The sequence below is a fragment of the Hippocampus zosterae genome, chromosome 10 (assembly GCF_025434085.1).
Source record: "Hippocampus zosterae strain Florida chromosome 10, ASM2543408v3, whole genome shotgun sequence".
NCBI lineage: Eukaryota > Metazoa > Chordata > Actinopteri > Syngnathiformes > Syngnathidae > Hippocampus > Hippocampus zosterae.
This window is the reverse complement of record NC_067460.1, coordinates 15,561,071-15,581,210: the sequence shown is the minus strand read 5'-3', so window position 1 is coordinate 15,581,210 and position 20,140 is coordinate 15,561,071. Positions and strand designations below refer to the sequence as shown.

General features: G+C 41.2%; 2 protein-coding genes across 4 annotated transcripts in view; both read left to right on the top strand.

Annotated features, from left to right (window-relative positions):
* si:ch211-286b4.4 (uncharacterized) overlaps window positions 1–1,808 on the top strand; it is a 71,315-nt gene extending 69,507 nt beyond the window's left edge. The window contains exon 104 of the mRNA XM_052077375.1: window positions 728–1,808. Coding sequence (XP_051933335.1) covers window positions 728–943 — 216 coding nt within the window. The 3' untranslated portion in view covers window positions 944–1,808. The remainder of the gene's footprint in view (window positions 1–727) is intronic.
* Window positions 1,809–5,783: 3,975 nt separating this feature from the next.
* scn3b (sodium channel, voltage-gated, type III, beta) lies at window positions 5,784–19,071 on the top strand. 3 transcript variants are annotated; one of them, XR_007964551.1, is made up of 7 exons: window positions 5,786–6,102; window positions 6,277–6,528; window positions 9,191–9,369; window positions 9,459–9,687; window positions 12,112–12,250; window positions 17,149–17,483; window positions 17,709–19,071. XR_007964551.1 is itself a non-coding variant. In XM_052079310.1 (6 exons), exons 2-6 carry the CDS (start codon window positions 6,474–6,476, stop codon window positions 17,153–17,155), a joined length of 609 nt encoding a protein of 202 aa, XP_051935270.1. In that variant the 5' UTR covers window positions 5,786–6,102; window positions 6,277–6,473; the 3' UTR covers window positions 17,156–17,698. The 3 variants fall into 3 exon arrangements, 2 of the variants coding, with proteins under 2 accessions (XP_051935271.1, XP_051935270.1); XM_052079310.1 differs by lacking the exon at window positions 17,709–19,071 and having other exon boundaries at window positions 17,149–17,698; XM_052079311.1 differs by lacking the exons at window positions 17,149–17,483; window positions 17,709–19,071 and having other exon boundaries at window positions 5,784–6,102; window positions 12,112–12,254.
* Window positions 19,072–20,140: the final 1,069 nt, after the last annotated feature.

Genomic DNA, 20,140 nt, shown 5'->3' with positions numbered 1-20,140 from the left:
CCTCACAGTGCAGAGGTACCAGGTTCAATTCAAGCTTCGGCCTCCCTGTGTGGAGTTTGCTTGTTCTCCACCGGCCTGTGTGGGTTTTCTCCAGGTTCTCTGGTTTCCTCCCACATTCCAAAAACATGAATGGCAGCGTGATTGAACAATCCAGATTGTTTCTAAGTGTGAGTGTGAGCGCGGATGGTTGTTCGTCTTTGTCTGCCCTGCGATTGGCTGGCAACCGGTTCACAGTGTCCTCCGCGATCCTTGGGAGGATTAAGCGGATCGGAAAATGAATGGTGGATGTTTCCTTTCTTGATCGACATGTTCGCTCAATTTAGTGTTGGTCAGGCCCTTAACTCATTCACTCCCAAAGACGGTTTTAGACGTCTTTTCAGACTTGGTCTAGAATTGGCTGGTACTGAATGAGTTAATAATGTTCAGTTTTGCATGTATTTAACACAATGTTGAATGTATTTTTGTGTTTGCATTTTGCAGTTGTCTCGAAAACTGTTCTTACTTTCTTTGGCATGTTTCATCTTTTTCGAGCCCTTATCTTGAATCTCATCAGATCATTCATTTGTACCTAGAGTTGATGCTTGCGAATGTCGGTCTTTGTTTCCCGCACGCATTCTTTTTCCAGAACACTGATTAAAGTCACATCGCAAACAAACAAACAAACAAACAAACAAACAAAAAAATCACATAATCAGTAACACACACTATGTGGTGTGTTTTGTGGCAGAATGCAGCTCCACCAAGCCTCAGTCCTAATGGAACAATCCTATTAGATTTGAAGAGACGTTATATATCACAGCGCCTCGATGAGCTCCAAATCACATTGGAGCGCATCGGGCAGCAGCAGCAGCGAAGAAGCAAGTCCAGCGCTGGGACAAACACGTGCAGCAACGCCACTCAGCAGGCGTCGGCAGCGAGCTGTGCTGGCACGGAACATTTGTGATTCCTCCTGCGGTATTCCAACTGGCCGCAGTCGAGGCCAGGAACCAGCGGAGACAGAGGTCTTGATAAGAGTGACCTTGAGAGTCACATTTCAGCACAAGAGAGTTGACTCCAGAGTTGAAACTTTGACACGCTACCGGGCTCACACATACCACAGAGTCCACACATGCTGAATAATTGACATCTTAGTTTAAAATAAAAACAACAAAGACATGTGACCAGCTTGTGATTCGGACAAAATATAGTTTTCCTTTTTGACTGGCCTCAATGTTAGTTACATCTGCTCAATCAGTTTTACGCACACTAAAAAGACCAAATAAAAGGAAATCAGAACCATTTCAAACAATAGTCTTATTAACATTTTTCCCCCTCAATATTGCGATTGCGATCTAATAGGCGATATTTTTTTCCCATGGTCATCCACCCTTGTATTTTTCAAGAGACAGTCAATAAATGTATCTGTATTACAATAAACAATTGTAGAATTTACAGGTTAGGTTGAAAAAACTAAGCGGAATGAACCAGGAACGAATATGAAAGACTGTTTGTTTTCCTTAATTGGAGTTAACTTACTCAACTCTTTGACTTGACACTTTGGCAGTATTGTTTCAGTGTTCACTACAACTTGTACTTGACAAGTGAGGCGGAAAGATAGTGGAAGTCACGGAATCAGAGTACAGTCCAACAATAATGCAAACACATCTGTGGCTTGAGCACTTCGTTTCATGAAACGATATGTAAACATGTTGACTGGGCACAATGCAAATCAATACTTCCGTATTTCTTGTATGTTGTTCAAATCGTTGATGTCGACTTGTTTGATAGGCCCTTCATTAGTATCCTCGAATTAAGACAATAAACATCATCTGAGCTGCCTTTGTGTCGTGTGCCTCCCATTATGCGTTCATATATAATTACCGTAACCGATCATTCCTTCCTCATGTTGGAAGGAGCCCTTATTGGCATTAATACGTTATCCAAGCGGGTACGGTATATTTTTCTGGTGAACGTGTGTTCCCCAGGACGGCTTCTCATAATAGAACAAAGGTGTCTATGTGCCAAATCACAAGGTCAGACAGAGCGAGTCTTCACTTACTATCAGTGTGTGTTTGCTGCACGGTGCCAAATCTCCCCTGAGTGGAAACTGGCGCTAGCCTACGGTGCATGTGTCTGTGTTGTGTGTGTGCGTGTGCGCGAGTCAGCCTTATCAATCAGATTAGTTGCAGTTTGCCACATCACACTTCAACACTTCACTCGACTGGAGCTTAACGTGTGCGTAAAGCTTTTGTTATACGGTACACTAATTATGCTTGCTCTATTTATTCAGGCACACACAAAAGCTATTTTTAAATGCTCGCCCTCATGTATAAGTAATTATATGTACACAGGAATCTACTGATTGATATTGTGCTTACTTATAGCGTTAGGTTTTTGTATTTATGTATTAGGGTCACTCTCTCTCTCTCTCTCTCTCTCTCTCTCTCTCTCTCTCTCTCTCTCTCTCTCTCTCTCTCTCTCTCTCTCTCTCTCTCTCTCTCTCTCTCTCTCTCTATATACTGTATATATATATATAAAATCAGAATAAAGTTTCAATTTCAACAGAAGAATAATAACCATACTAATAAATATAGACATTTTTCCAGAATCCCTTTTATATTTTGAGTGATTACAAAAATCATTTTGGAAGAATACATTTCAGATTTTTGAGGCAAAAGTGGTATGTTTTCAAGAAAAGTAATATTGTGAAGATATTTTTTTAGAAGCGAACAGCGCCTTAATATTTGGTAGGAAACGAAAAAGTCTGAACATTTTAGCAAAAGCAAAAAAAGCAAAAAGTTATTTTTAGGAAAAAATGTTTTTGTGAGACAAATAAAGGTTTTGTTATCTTGTGTTATATATACAAGTTATATATACAGCATGTATTTTTAGGAAAGAAAATGTCAGTAGAAAATGTTTTTGGGACTGGTAACAGCAAGACAATTTTTCTACAATCAGTTATCAAATTAAATATTGTGTGGAAAAATTACCTTTAGGTGAATAACATAATTTATGAATTTAAAGAGAATAATTAATGATGTCAGATTTATTTTAACTAAATCAAGTCAAATTATTCGAAGCAAAACATCAAGAAAAGCCATAATACTTTTTTCGCATCTCTAATTGTGAACCCAAATCACTCCCTGTTCCTCGAGAGCCGTATCCTGCCTGTTATTGATCCCAACCGAGAGCAACACACCTGATTGAAACAATCAGCTCATCAGCAAGCTCCGTCGAAGCCTGAAATGTTCATGATCTATTGAATCAGGTGTGTTGGATGAGGGAAGAGCTCGAAACCGGAGCTCCCTACCCCTGCTGTAGATTATTGATCTGTATTCATGTTGGTGGACCAGCCTGGACACCTCTCATGTTGTGTTTTGTATTCGAGAAATCAAGATGGAATCCATGTGGTAACTACTCGATTGATTAATAAAGCCCTGCATGCTTTCTCGCCCAGTCTGTACTTAACAACCCACATTCCCAGCATTACCAGCTGCGCAAGAGATTTAAATGCCAATCTTCATCCGACATGTTCCATTCGTGGCGGTGTGCTTAAGTCATGTTATAATCTTGAAATCCTGCCAAATCCCTATCCACTCCCGACCGCGCATCTTGCGCATCCGCTCGTAAACACATTCTCCGTCGCAGTTCATTGTGTGTGACGTTTTCAACTTTCATATTCAAACACTTCTCACAGAAGTTAGCCGTTGCCCCCAAAACTAAAACCGTCCTGATTTATTCTTTTGCCAAGCACCGGTGCCGTTTGAACCCTCCCAGTGTGCGCGCTGTCACCTAGCAGGGCTCTACTTATGGTCACCATGGCGCCGCATCACTGTTGCTATGGTTTCCTTATCACCAGGATATGGCTCACAGCAGGCTTGTCTTATTTAGTCTTATACAGTAAGTGTGCTGCTGATGTCACTGATATAACCCAGGAGTGGTGTCTCCTTTCTTTAAGATGAAGATTAGAAATAGATTCACACATTGAGCCCATTCTCAATATTAGTTCACCTATCCGTTTCTAAACCTCACATTATTTCACACTATTATCAGACAAATTCAACAACAAATGCGCATAAAGCAATGAGCCTATTGTGGCTCCAGTGAATACTACACCGTTGCTCCTTCTCCCTCTCTCAGTTGATATTACACACCACTTTAATCCATGTCTGCTGTCTCTGTGTCATCAAGGATGAATTGAATACTATTGTTTTGGACACAAACACCCATTAGGCATTGATTGATCCATTTTCTGCACCCCCCATTCATTTTTTGGGTCACGGGTAGGCTGGAGTGAACATACAACAGCAAATACAGTGAGCAGGATTCACTTCGAATTACATTTTCAGTCATTTTCACACCTACGTATGGCTGGGGGAGGAGGGGGGTGGCTTAGTGGTAGAGTGGTCGTTTCCCAACCCAAAGGTTGGTGTTTCAATCCGCGGCCATTGTTGAAGTGTCCTTGAACAAGATAAGGAACGCCAAGTTGCCATCACCAGAAGGTAAATGAGGTAACAGTGTGTGAAGCGCGATTCAAGTGACAGCCAATTTACCGTTTAACGTATGGGACACTCCGAACTGGTTGCCAGCCAATCGCAGGGCACACAGAAACGAACAACCATTCGCGCTCACACTCACACCCAAAGGGACAATTTAAAGTGTTCAATCAGCCTGCCATACATGTTTTTGGAATGTGGCAGGAAACCGGATGACCCGGAGAAAACCCACGCAGGGCCGGGGAGAACATGCAAACTACACACAGGAAGGCCAGAGCTGGAATTGAACCTCTGCTGGAAGTGAAGTCGACGTGCTAACCACTCGACTACCGGGCCGCCGGTTAATTACATGTTTGAATTTAAAAAAATATACAAAAGATAACAGATAAGCAATACTATTCAACACTTCATTTCTGTGAAACTCTACAAATGTTCTCATTATAAAATGGTCACTTTTACAACCTTGCAAGGACATTACGATTTCCCTTCACTGGTGAGCTATTTCTCGAGCTGGCCCGCGGGCACCATGTTTATGACCCCTGCTTTATACTCTATATTCTACACTACACGTCACTTCCAAAGGAGTGAACATGCGGTACTACTGCCAGGAACAACAGCATTACCCGCAGATGAGGAGATTTGATTTTAATGGTCTCCTGAGGAAGAAGCAGAAGACGCAACAGAAGACAGCACAGACATATTTGGCCAAAACTGTACCGTCATGGACCGTGACTGATGGTGGCTCCTAACGCAGCTGTTGTGGACCTGGTGCAAGGCAAAAAATAATAATAATAAACGCAAGGCAAAAAAAACAACATAGAGTATGGTTCTTTACCAGGTAAGATGGCTTCAATGAACATGATGCACAAAATAAATGCATCAAACGTTTCAAATTGAAAAGGGGACACAGTTGAGTTTCTGTACTTGGGAGATTTAGCATGCACACGAAGCGTATTGTTCACATATAGTTATGAATATAAGTTGACAGATGCAGCCTCTAGGTTTTGTACTTCTTTGCAGCTGATTTAATATCACCGTAGTTATATCCAGACCTCAGAGTTTAACATTTTGACGAGGACACCGTAAGGCATTTTCGGGATACTGAATTGACCCAGTTGACGTCATTTTTGATCGCCAATAGAAAACATCCCTTTTAATGCTCAGTTTTAGGAACGATTCATCAAGGGGTCCATTACACGTATTACATTTTGTGAGGAACATCCCACCCTCCTATTGTGTAACCGTTCTGCCCGCTCATGCAAACAGCTCACTTAAAAAGGCAACAAAGAGTCCCCATGAACGTTCGCGTTTATTGGTGGAAGTGCGAGTCTTTGCGCATGCGCGCCAGTGCCATTGAGCGACTACTGGAAAACAAAAGGGAGTGGGGGGCGAGACCGACGGACAGGCAAATGTCAATATTCATCCATAAATGGCGCAATTAGACTTTAAACGACTTCAAGCGTCGTTGCTATTCTTCGAGGGCTGCCAAAAGAGAGGTGACGTCGTTGTTTTTTGTTGAGCGCAGTACAAACCTCAAAGAGAATCCACAGGTCCTTCGCTTCCCCTCCACCATACCGTCTTGTCACTGTTTGTTTTTGGGACAATGTCGACCGATTGATCCTGTCAGGTGAGCGCATTTCAACTAATCATGTCACCGATAGGAGGAAAATGAGAAAGTTAGTTAGCTCGAGTTGTTCCGTATTTAGAGTCGCGGTTACACAGACATATTAAAGTCCCGGGTTCGTTTCCAATTCACGTCTCAAATGTATTTATTGTTGTGTTTTGTTTTGGGTTTTTTTAGTTCCCGTAGTCAACTTTAAGGCCGTGATTGTCAGTCTCGAGGACGCAAGTGAGCTGCGCGCGCAGCATCCCCGAGGAGAAGCGCTGTCCTCGGTCCTGGAGTCCTCCAGGGGACACTGAACTCCTGACCTCATTAGGTGTGGAAGTTCTCCCCCTCAAAAAGTCAACCTTAAGCAGCATCGACAGAAAACGCTAAATATGCCAATTCCAGGCAGAGTTAGTCTACAAACTGCAATCCTTTTGCTTTGTTTGGGTAAGTATAAAACTACAGTTGTTATTATGCTTGATTAGTTGAGTATTGGTGGAGATTCTTAGCTAAACAATTTTTGACCATGACGCTACCTTTCTTGTAAAATGGAAACACACTTTGTATCGTTAGGCGCCACGTTTCTTGCTAGCTTGTAAAATAATGTCACTACACAATGTACTGTACGTGATGACGTCATTCGTCCCGGCAGGAATTGATAAGGGAATACTCTCCAAAAACGAGAAACGATGCCAAGGAAGTGAAAGTCTGAGAAGCGGTTCTCAACATAACTGGTTTGCCAATTCCCATCCCGAGTCAAAAAGATGATGTCAAGCGAAGTATTATTTGAAAGCGGAATCAGCTTCACCAGGCTAGCTTTCATTTTTATTTCGTAGTGGGTTATTTATTTTATTTAATTAGCTTCCTGAGATTTGTTTTCTCGTTTTGATTAGTTTCTTGTTTAGTTTCAGTTTTCTCGAAAATGGTTCATTTGTTTTTTTTTGTGTGGTTTTACTTTTTTAATTTTATCTTTGTGTGTGTGTGTGTGTGTGTGTGCAAGATGAAAAACAAACATCAACAAATATTTGAAAAACATTTTAAAAACAACAATATTCACAAATGAAATACAGGTATTTTATAACAGTCACAAAGCCCAAGGAGGCACGTTCAATTCCCTCAACTATTGTTTTTCATTTGCTTGCTTCTCAAACTTGAATACTTAGCTCTCGTAGTACCACCATTCGGAAAATTAAAATACAGTAGCGGACTTAATTGTGGACCATTTTAAAACGTAACTGTAATAATGAAATTAAAATCTTGTGTTATTTGACTCATGGTCAATGTCTTTAAAGAATTTGATACATTTCCGCCCTCATCTGAATCACTGAATTCTGAATCATGTGACCATCAGCAACTATCAGACAAAAAAATCCCGCCTGCATTTAATGCATCGTGATTCACTCAAGTTGTCAATAGGGCTCAGATGTTTGGCGCAAGCTCATCGATACGGACCTCCTGCATTTACGGAACTTATCCTTAACCCTTTCAGGGACAGCGGTTACGACAGTGGACAGCTTATCATATTATCATGTGCATGAAAGGGTTAAGATGCAAGTGTGAAAATAAAAGAAGGAAAATGATAAAGATATATATGAAAAAACAAACAAAAAGAAATGTTACATTATATAAGACTCGTCCACATATTTGGAAATATGCAACTTACATTTTCTGTCACTTAACCTCAATGAAAATAAAATAAAGGACTAAAGAAAACCTTTGTATGGTTGAGAGATTGTGAGACCAAGCTTGAAACAAATCCCGTTCAAATGCTCTGTTTAATTTACCGCTTGATGTGCTGCTCTTCACTCATTTCCTACGCTGCGTGAAAATAATGGAATCAATGTTGTCACAGTCTGCCTTTGGGGGAAGCTTTGCGTTATATAAGAGAACTGTACCCGGTCACAGGATGGACTGCCACATCTGTCTTTGTCTTTCTAATCCCTTCTGTTCTTCACAATACATAATTTTCAATTGAATCTGTCTTCTATAATTTGACTGTCCTGTCATTTTTTTTCTTCTTCTTCTATTCCTTCAACTCAATTGTCCTCCCCCTTGAATCATGTACGAATGGGCAGAGGCCATCCTTAGTGCTTACTGGCTTGGATGAGCTTGGATTTGTGATCAAGTACTGAGAGTCAAGCCCTTTCCCAATGCTCACAGAACTGTTAAATTGAGTGGACGTCACTTTAATGCTTCCTGAGCTTTGCCATTTGCTCCAAATTGGATTCAGTGTAGACTGACGGGCTGTAATAATCGATCCTAGTGTAGGCCAGACTGGACCTTAATGTGATATTATTTTATGAATAAATCATAAGAAAACATTGTGTAATTGCTCATTTCAATAGTGAACCATGAACGTTTTATTTGCTTTTTAAGGGATACATGTTTCTTCAGTTCAAGAGTAAATCATGAGAAATGCATTGTTTCATTTTACAGGAGTTTATTGGTAAATCACAAAACCATTAGAGGTTGATTATAACTGTAGTTGCCCATTCATGTGAATGGTTGCTTTTAGGGTTGCTCTGATCCGATCACATGATTGGCCCAGTTTTCAGATTTTTATTAGGTCAATAATTTTTCAGGTAATCAGGGTTCGGTGAAAAAGATTGGATCTTTAATATATCTTTTTTTTTTTTTGGTAAATGTTATTTTCCTCATAGAATGACAATATTTTATAGGCTATGTTACTGTAATTTGTTTGCAGCCTTATTTTGTGCTGCAGCAGCTCAAAAAAGATTTTGTTGACCTTTTTGAACCACTGCTGCACTATATAGCTACAAAAAAGGTGTCAAATTAGGCTACTTTTATTCAAGTAGAAGAAAATGTGGATGTCCTCTGTTTTTTTGTTTGTTTTTTTTTTCCCCTGAATGCATTACCGAGGTCATTTTTTGGTAAACCAAGAAACTCTAGGGCAAATAAGTATCGTAATTTTTAATTTTTTGTTTGTCAGCTTTTCTCAACTCAAGCGACACAACAGCGCCTCCCTCGCTACATTTTTCCCATTTTTTTATTCTTTATTTTTTACACAGCAGTTGATTTGTAGTTCATTTCCTTCCGTGTGATGCAGTGTTAGCAAGTAAGCTAATCATGTACTCTTTTTATACTTCAGTTCATCTGAGTCTGCCAGTATGTGTGGACGTCCCGTCGGGGACGGAGGCAGTTCTGGGAAAGATGATGAAGTTGACGTGTATCTCATGTATGAAGCGTGAGGAGGTGAAAGTCAAAACCCATGTGGACTGGTACTACATGACCAAGGTGGAACAAGGCGTCACACCAGATAAAACTCTTGTAAGTTGCTTTCCTAGCATTTTTTTTGGCAAAAAACTATAATAAAACTAGATAGTAACCAGAGCATTGCAATTCTTTCGCTCTCCTAGATATACAAATACGAGGGGAACTTTCCGATGGAGATGGATGGACCATTCAAAGGCCGCCTGGTGTGGGACGGCAGCCAGGACCTGCAAGATCTCTCCATCAGCATCGTGAACGTCACCTACAACGACAGCGGCGTCTACGAGTGCCACGTGCTTCGCGAATTTGACTTTGACACCTTCACTCCGTCAGCCTTCGTCTTGAAGAACATCACGCTAAAAGTGAAAGAGGAAGGTGGGTTTCGTTGCGCAACACTTTCCCCCGTGCGATGGCACGGGATCAGATTAGTGAGTTGAATTTAAAATTAAAATTCAGATTTTAGGGATTGTGTTATCTGCCTCTTTCATGTGTCAGTGATGTGGCAAATCAGTGTCAGCAGTCCCAAGAGATGCGCGACTCAAATCTCGTTCTCGGTTCTTTGGGATGTAGCTGATGAAGTCATAGTCAAGCCAGCTGCACACTCTGCGAAATGTCCGTAGGTGTGAACGTGAGTGTGAATGGTTGTGCCTTGCAGTTGGCTAGTGTCCAGGCCAGGATGTACCAAGCCTCTCGCCCAAAGTCTGCTGGGATGAGCTCTAATGAGGATGAGCGCTTCAAAAAACAGATGGATACAACTCTTTTGAACCTCAGAAATTCCTAATTAGGAATCTCCCAACTTCACAGCAAATTCAGAATATGACAGCATACATGTCTTTAACGTTTTTTTTTTCCACACTGCGGTGGATGAATGATTCTCACATGACAAAAAAAGGCAAAAATAGAAAAGAAAGTACAGCTTATTAGCTCTCACCTTTGTGCTTCTCCCACTTGGTTGTGGTAAAAATGTAAATGTAGATATATCTTAGTGAGCTAAATCTCTCCTTAGCTCAATCAGTACCAGGCAATTCTAGACCAAGTCTGAAAAGACGTTTAAAAACGTCTTTGGGAGTGAATGAATTTTAATGTGGAACCTATTTTTGTATCACTTGGTCTTTATTATAACTTAATTTTTTTTTTTTAATTCCACCAAATCCCATCATCCGAACAGCCAAACTAATCATGTGATCTTCACAAATCTGGATTTTGCGAGCAGTGCACTTCCCTTGCATTATACTTCTCCATCTCACAATATTTCAACTTGATTGGCAAGTAGCAGTCGTGTGAAGATCCGACAGGAGTATCGCTCCTTTCCTCCTCTCCGTCCTCTCGTGGTGACGTCAACAACTGAAGGATTAATTGTGTGTTTTGTTTTGTTCTGTCTGCCCTGTGTCTGCTCTCTTTTCACAAGGGGTAATGTATTCTTGCTTCCTGCATCTTGGACTTGCATCTGAATGCTTTCATGAGTCCATACATTAACAATACATGCGCTCGCTATAACATAAGATACACCTGCACAACCAAATAAGATCCACCGTCAAGATTACAGACAAGGTTTCCTTTTTAACAACGAACCGAACATTCTTAATCGTGCATTATTTTTGTTGAAAGCAGACTTGAACTGACGGCACTTGTCTTGGATCTCATTTGCTTGTACACAAGTACCTAATAATGTGTCTGAATATTTTGATCTGTTTTCCTTCATGACACTCGCCTCCATTGCTTACGTTTCGTATGTACTGTGAGTAATTAGTTGTTGCGTAACAGTCGAGGCAAATGTGTTAGTTGTGCCAACATGGAATAGGCGTTTTCTGTTTTGCCTGGAAGATGCTTTTTTTCCCTTCATGCCCCACTTCGGCACTATCAAATGTCACAAAGAATCTCCCTGATGTTCTCCACAGGACAGTGTACTATTACTGCAAACCTGTGTGCATGTATGTGTGTGTGTGTGTGTGTACATATGCTTGTAAGGGATTATATTACAATAATAGGCTCTATTTGCCTAGGCTGCAGATTTGCATCGCTTTCTGGAATTTGGCACCTTGTGTAGACTTGCAGCCTTATTTACTGCAACGAGTTGAAATAGGAATAAGAAGATTATCTAATGCGACAAATCCAACCATTTATGAACTACGGGAAGATTAAATCTTGCCCGAGTCCGAACGCTCCTTTTATTTTACACAATTCATCTGATTTCACTGTTTAAAGGCTAAATTGTGGAGGGTTTTTTTTGTGTTGTTTTGTTTTGTAATGGAATGATTTTTACCATTACGATAATCGACCATTGTGGTCCCTGCAAAGCTTTAACGGAGATCATTCAAATCTTCACAAGTGACCTTTAACTTTAGAGGCTGTATTTATTTATTTTTTTTTCAGTAGCACAATTGGAACAAGACATGTTCAGCTTTTTAAAAGTAATCATTTTAGTTAACTGATTTCATATATAGCAAAGTTAAAAAAAAAAAATCTATGTATGGGCAACATTTTTCGAACATCTCTTGTTTTGACATCGTGGAGGTGTATCTAATGAATTAGCCAGTGAATGGAGTCCGTGGTCGTGTGTTACTGAGAAAAAAAAAGATCAAATGCCAATCAAAATCATGACATAATGCTGCAATGCATCTCATAAACATTTGAATTCATCCTGTTGAGAGCAAGTGTGGTCTTCTTTTTGATGCCTGATTGCACATCCTCTTTCAACCTGTGAATAAAAAGTATTGCTTTATTCACTGCACCAAAAAAAAAAAAAAAAAAGGGGTATTGAATAAAACATGTTTCTTGCTGTTGTTTGTGCTTTTACAGCCAGCCCAGACACCACAGCCATCTACTCAGAGATCATGATGTACTTGCTGCTGGTCTTCTTGACCTTCTGGCTGTTGATCGAGATGGTTTATTGCTACCGCAAGATTTCCAAGTCTGACGACCTGGTGCAGGACACAGGGTGAGTGTCACTGGGACAAATGGCAAGCCGTGAGGGGGCGGGAGCCATAGATGAGGGCTGAATTTAAATGACAGCCATCAATTTTGGTCGTAGAAAAAGTTTCGGGAGAGAACGCAACATTGTAAAAGCAAATCTTACGACACAGTGTGAAAATGCTGTAATTTTAATGTCAGGCCAAGATTTGGCAACGACACTTTGTCTACCCATCTATCCGTTTTGTAAGTCGCTTATCCTCATGGGGGAATCTAAACAAGTCATATGACTCCACTGGACATATTAGTGGTGCAGTAAATGTGCAATTTGGGTTGTGACACCCGAGAAGAGAAGCATCCACTGTTCTAATTTTTTGTTGTTTTTTTTTGGTGGTGGTGGGGGGTCAGTTAAGAAGAAGAAAAAAAGAGGCCCTAAAACAGTGAAAAACCACACGCAAAGCAATGTAGGCATGTCTTTGGAATTTTTAGGATTTGTTGAGGAAATTCTTGAATATTCCTTGGTTTCATGGCACAGTGCCCGATTGGTTAGTACGTCAACCTCCCAGCTCAGAATCTGCGGGTCAGTTTTAGGGTTTGGCCTTCCTGTATGGAATTTAAATGTCTTCCCGTCAAACTTAAAAAAAAGGCACTTGCTTCGTTGAAACTTCTAAATGATCCAGGGGTGTGAATGTTCGCGTGAGTGGTTGTTTGTCCGTATGTGTTTTGGAATTAGCTGGTGACCTGTCCCCATCTCTCGCCCAAAGCCAACTGCAGTAGGCGGCTCAATCTCATCCGCAACTTAATGAGGACAGGTATATACAATGATAATAGATAGATGTCAAACAGGAGAGGAGTGGGACTCATTTCCAGCCCTGAAGTTTTATGGCTTAGACCGGCCCACAACATTTTATTCAATATTTACAATTTGTATCCCGACTAGTGTGTCAATCTAAAGTATCTTACCAATTCCTGACATCGATATTCATATTGTGTTTAATGAAAAAAATCAAAATTAAAGTTGAATGGGCTTCCAAGTGTCACGGTTGATTTGTTTGGGACCAACAGGTGTGGCACTGTCGGGCTCCTCCTACCGCGGCACACCTGTTGGCCATCATGTCATTAGGAGGTTTTCTGTTAAAAGGACTCCCGGCCCGACCATTCTGGGTGCGGTCATCGTTGCTGTCACTATTGCTGTCATTGTGTCTGTTGCTGACTCTGTTAGTGTTTTGCTTTTGCCATGGGTTTTTGTTTGTTACTTTGGACTGTTTTTGTTTCCAGGACTTTGTTCTGGATTTTGCTTTCTCAGTATTTTCTTCATACAGTTTGTCAAGTTCACGCTGCGCCTCTCTCTTGCCTGCTTTTTGGGGCCCTCCGCCACCCCTGCATCGGGACAGACACAAAGGGTTGAGGGAGCTGAATAGTTATACGCAAGGGACACTGATGGCGAGAACAGGTGGCGACAAAAAGGGCACATGAGGGAACAAAACCAAAAGTAACCAAACAGAAACATAACATTAAGATCACAATCGGTGTTTGTTTGAACAAATATGAGAACATGAATAGTTGAATTGGAAGACAGAAGACAAAAAGGGACCAATAGACAAGTGCACATAACGTGGATAAGACATTTAATAAGAAACGATTTATCAAATGATGTTAAGCTAGCAACATTTCGGCAGCTCGCGCTCTTATTTGAAACCTATTCGCACCACGTCCGGGACTTTATTGAGCGGACTGACACTAACTTTGTGATTGCCGCACGAGATTTCGCAGCATGTAACACTTGTGCCACTGTTCTTTCTGTGTTATTTTGTACCAACAGGGTGTAATGTCGTGAGAGTGGTGTTATTCCTAGTCTTGCCTTAACTTATTGCAACGCTTGGTATTAAATTATTGCCACACTTTTACAAACAAAAGCATTGCTGTCAGAGCTCTATATTTAAAAAAAGAAAGACCTACCAATAACAAATAGTGTTCCTCGTACATTCGTATGAGAAGCCAATAATACCGCAAGCGCACTTTATTTGCTGAGATCAAAATGGACCCACGGACCGGAGGACATTAATGTATGGGCTGAAATAGTGGCCTCGAGCAGCATGTAAGGCAGCCTGGGAAATTGCCTAGTTGTCAAGATTACCCACTCCAGGCCTGGATGGAGTTGGCTGTATCACATGGAACTTATTTCGCGCGAATAATCACAATGATCGGTGTTGTCAGTGTTGCCTGACGGCAGATTGCATCAGTCATTTCAAACACTTAGGGAGTGAGGAATTTTCAAGCAATCAAAGAGAAGAGCGAGAACAGCACAGAGCTGAGTAATTGAGCCCGCGCCGCATCTGTTTATAACGCTCGCGTAACAGTGACTTGCCTTTTCACCAAACGCATGTCACAGTCTTGCATAAATCTCTCCCGAATGCTCCCTTTTTTTCTCTTGGAAATGCCGTCTTACCAATGCGGCGGAGTGTTGTCAGTGCCGACAAAGACCCAAAGCAGCTGTGTAGTCAGTTCCCGCTGGATGGCCATTGTGTTGACGGGGCCCGTCGATCCAGACTGACGGCATTTAAAGAGGCAATTGCAATTGATGTGTGCAACGGAATAATGGTGCCACACTGATGGGAGCCTTTCTGTATTTTTGCTGACAATTCAGGCTTTTTTTTTTCCAGACGTGTGTGCGTGCAATTTATTGCACAATGCATTTCCTGGGTTTGAAAAGTGACGATTCAAAGGATGAAGTTACATCCATTCCCAGTTACACCATTGAAAAAGTTTCTCTTGACAACATTTTTGAACAAGGAAAACATCAATTTTCTTGCTTGTATGAGAAAAAACAGTCTGCTTGCCAACCGACCTCCCTACTTACTTTTAATTAACATCCGTGCCTACATGCAGACTTTGCCCTCACCTATCTGCTGTCAGACGGCTGTCAGAAAAGTTACTGGACTGGCGTCACAAACACATCTCCCCATATCGGCATCATGGCCTTGCCACATTTGCTGGTGCAATGAAGCCATAATTGGCTTATTGACCAATGCTCGGTGATGCACGAATGACTCACTGTTCCGCACAAAGTCGCCAAAAGTTTACGACAGGTTAACTTCACATGTTGCTGCAGTTGAGACAGTTAATGGGCTGTCGCCTGTGTCACGACTGAAATTCCCAATATGGCCAAAGGACTTCTCGGTTACTCAGTCCTACAAAATAGAAACCAATACCAATTGAATGTACCATTTGCAATCACCTTACAAGTGACAAGCTGTAATCTCTCCTTTGCAAGATCTCTATGCACCAGCGATCTTACATTGGAATGATACAGACTCGGTACGCTGGTCTCGCTGTCAATTCTGACACTCGGAACGGGTATCTGGTGCCCGTTGCCAATCTCTTTAAGTTCCCGGCCAGAGACTAAATGATTATCCGTTCGGGGCCGATCGCATTAACGGGTCGACGAACAAATTACAAAACGCGACTACGCGATCATCACCTCTTGCGTAAGTGCAGAGAAAATGACATTTCCATCAAGAATAGCCTCCATTTTCTCATCATTCCCAAAGCAGGAATTTCATTTTAAACTGCAGTAAAAAACTGATTGGGCCATTATCATCAAGATGTAAAATTACTTCTCACCAATGCAAAAAAAAAATTCAAAAGTGTGCATCGTTAGAGAAATGCATGGGTTGTCTTTTTATAGATGCCGTTTCCGAAATGAAATGCAGTGACTGTGGCAATTGCCCGTGACGCTAAATCATACCACAGGGCAAGAATGTCTCCTTGCATGTTTACAGTGGACCCACGGTGAGAATGGGGTGTAAGAGGAGTCTCAGATGCTCTTGCTTCTCTGACGAATGTTATTGCAGGACAACTCGCTTTGCTCTGAGCATAAAGACAATCTGGTTTCAGTTCCCGCTTTGGAGTGAAAGCGGTCGTCGGTGGCGTCAACAATGAAGTCATGCACTTGCAAATCATTGTTTTGTTGCTTTTTAGCTGTCGTGTCTGTAGACTGAGTCGCGTTGCATCCTCACTCTTGCCCTCTTTGAAAATGTCCTCCGATCACGACTCTTTCTTGCCATTTAGCCTCCCTGTCATACAGGCTTTCGTGTATGCACAGTGTAATGCGATGCAGTGCGAGACTCTGTGTTATAATGTAATAATGTTCGTTTTATGACACTGTTATATGGTAACAATTTTGTTCAAATGCCAGGTTTTTGTGAAATAAAAAAATGAGATCAAGCGAAAAAATTTGAAACCACCACCCTGTACAACTGAAAAAAAAGGTACTTCAACAGCCCCCTAGAACAGCTGAACTTTATTCTGGGTTAATCGGAGGCACAGATGTGTGCTGACTCCCATTTAACATGAGTTTGAATGTGACTGGCTTATTCTGAACTCAACCACATCCCAAGTTATCAAAGGGGACGTATACTTATGCAACCACACTTCTTCACTTGTTTGTATTTCCCCTCTCAAAGAATTATTTGTTTCAACTTGCCTGGATGTGTAGACCGTATTCGATCCACTGCATATTAATAAGCTGTTTATTGTGGTTGTATGGGAAGCACAGTACAACTTGTGGCATTGGCACATCTGCTTCACTGGTACTCCAGCCCCCCCCCCCCACCTCCCCCAAACGTGCATGTTGGCTTCATTGAAGATTCTAACTTGCCCTTAGGTGTGAATATCATTGCTTATCCACAATAATAAACAAGGCAGACTGCACATCTATTGTATTAAATGAAAGAAGGCCAATTAGGCCACGGGGGAAATTCACGGACAAAAAAGAGAGAACGTTTTTTTCTGATTTCCAAGTCATTTGAACGTCAAATGTCAAAATGATACGTATTCCTTGACAATGGTTATAAGTACCGCATTTTTACAAAGCTGCAGGTATGAGTTTCTTATTGAAGGGACGAATGTGTTCTGCTTTGCCAGGTATTGAAGGACCATGAAGGGACAATAAAGATCAACGCTCTCAGAGTCCTGCTAACCGAATCCCTCCCCCGTGCTCCCCTCGCCCCGATGCCGTTTTCCTGTGAAGAGCCACAAATGTCAGTTTCTTACCTTTCTGTGCTAAACTCAAGTGCTCTCAGTAGTAACATGAGTTCAAGATCAAATGTCAAATGTCACATACAAAGCGGCTGCACTGCATGTGAACCTGATCTCTTATTCATGCCATGTTGTGCCTCTGTCATGTGGACCCTTTTATAAATAGATACAATCGAGTCCACACGCGATCCTACTGCTGTCGCATCTTTTTGTTTTGTTTTGTTTTTTTGGGCTGTAGATATACAAAGAGCCTGATTTATTAGTATTGGCTAAAACAGTGATTCTTAACGCTGTACCGAACCCAACCAGTTCATATGCACGTTCATCGTACCCTTCATGAGTGAAAAATAAAAATGTGATTTTTTTTTTTTTTTTTTACAAATTTAAGACATAAAAAAACACTTTTTTTTAAACAGAAAAAAATAAATACAATGGCATGGCCTAAGTATAGTTTTTTTTTTTTTTTTTGTATTACGTACTATCACGAGGGTCATACGGTGATCACCCCGCGAACTAAATTTCCCGTAGCACTGATTGGACAAGCAATGTCATGTGATCATCTGCAGCCAGTGATGGTCAAGTGGGCGTGTCATAACTAATTGATGAGTCGGTGTGTCTTTACCTCCATGGCAGAGGCTCCGTCGAAGCCCTGAGACCGGTTCACTGAAGCCCGAGGGTTCGATCGAACCCAGGTTCAGAACCATTGGGCTAATATGTTTGTAAGAAGAATGACAATCCAGTTGTATTGTAATAACGTGCATTGTTGCTATTTCTCAGAAATATATCACTATTATCTTTTCCCTGCTGCATTTCTGTTGCTATTCTCTGCGTGTATTAATCTTTAATCCGTACGCAGCAATGAGGTCTTGCTGGTGTTCTACATTCGAGAAAGGTTTCATCTTTACTTTGTGATGCTTATACATCTTTTGCACTTGAAGTCACGCAACACGGCTCCTGTTCTGCCAATGTTTGCTTAAATGCCACTGAATCACACATCAACAGCTGTCCTCTGCAATGTTCTAAAGACTGACCGACATATTAGCACCATTAGCAAAACTAAGCTAGCATTATCAATGTACAAAAGCCGAAGTTAGCCATGGTTGCTAAGTTTGACGCGTGGCTATTCCATAATATAGTGTTACTGTCACACAAAATGTTATCTTTTGATGTTTGGCTTTTTTTTGGAATCTACGATCAACTGACAATTAAAAAGAGATGATAAACTTACCTGTCTAGCAGTTGCTAATTTTGCATCTGTTCTGAATCCACTCAGCTGCCTGCCAGCATCTAATATGTTCACCATTGTTTAGGTCTGGAAATTGTTCAATTCTTTCTTTTCATGCTTGAATTGTCTACTTGTATGGTTGGGCTATTTTATTTTTGAGAGGAGAATATTAAACATATTTAACATAATTCAAGCGTTTATTTTGTCTGAAACTGCAATCTCCTACTTTGACAATATGAACCGCTGGCGTTAGTCAAATGTTACAAACAACAAATAGTAGAATTGCCCTCAAATTTGATGACAAGTGACATCTGCTAGCACACACTCACAAGAGGATTACTGCTTTTGCCTGGAAGGAAAAGCAAAACGCGATTTGAATTAGGAGGCGTGTTTTTCTCTTCAAGCATTGTATTTTCAGACATTCCACTGCACAGTGTTTACGTCGAAAGGAGGTGTACTGTGTAAAAGCTGAAACACAATGCTTCATCGTCACTTTTGCCCTCTACTTTCTCCCGCTCTTAATTTTGCTGCTGTGAATTGGGAATTCCTCCATTGTGAGACAAATAAAGATTCTCTTATCTTCATACCGTAGCCGTTTTTGTACTTTTCACGTATCCTGGCATTTGAGCAACGATTCCACAAGCCTGCACAATAACCCCCACCAAAGCTCTCGAGGTGAGGTCAAGCTGAGCAAGTCTGACTTTTGGATTGATTAAACTGACCAAGGCAGGCAAAAGCTTGCAGGATAGTGAAGTGAAAATAAAGTATAAAGAGGATCAACTGCAGGAAAGACATGATGATATGATGCAGGTTGCTCTTTACAAAGTCTGTGACACGGAGGACTGAAACATACAGCAACAGTGGTTGTCATGGCGACCTGGCGATTCTTTTATCAAGGCAGAATCGCCTGGTTAAAATTTCCTGCAAAGCTCCCAAGGTCGGATATTATTTTGTCAGAGTTGTCAATGGGTAATGTCGCACGTGTGAACATTATCTATTTATCAGGTTCATATAAATTGGTTATTGATTGTGCAACGCATCCCATGAAGTGGCCGTTCAGATTCCTTGTCTGTCCTTTTCTCCCAACATTCCGCTTCCATCTCGCGTTACCATATATCTCCCCGAGGATACAGCCCAGTAATGTGCCCCACATAACGTACCAAAATACATTTCAATTAAAGCAGACGGCCTCCTGCTGCTGGCAAACATTTGGAAGTCACATCACATCAGCCACTCAGAGAAACCTTGCCGACAAACGGCTTCATTTGGACCCTTTTTTTCCCCTCACGGAGCAGATGTGTAATTGTGCAACATGCGCCTAAATCAATATCACACAGATAAAAGAAAGGAAAAATAGCAGCCATGAAGATAACCGAGAGCGGTTTTAGTGAAGTCTTTTTTTTTTTTTTTTATCTTTATGTCACGCGTGATGTCCATCCACGAAGGGTCTTTGTCTCCCTCTAGTGCAAAGTGACATCATAGATATCATCAAAGAGTTTTTTCCTCAGTTGTTTTTCTCCTGATGATTGCACCGTCATTTCACGTGTTTGCTGCCATTGATTTATTGAGTCCCGACTCTTTGGGAGCCACACTGATAAGAAAAATTCGGCGCAGGATGCCAGAGCCGAGATGATGTGGAATGCTGTATGCAGC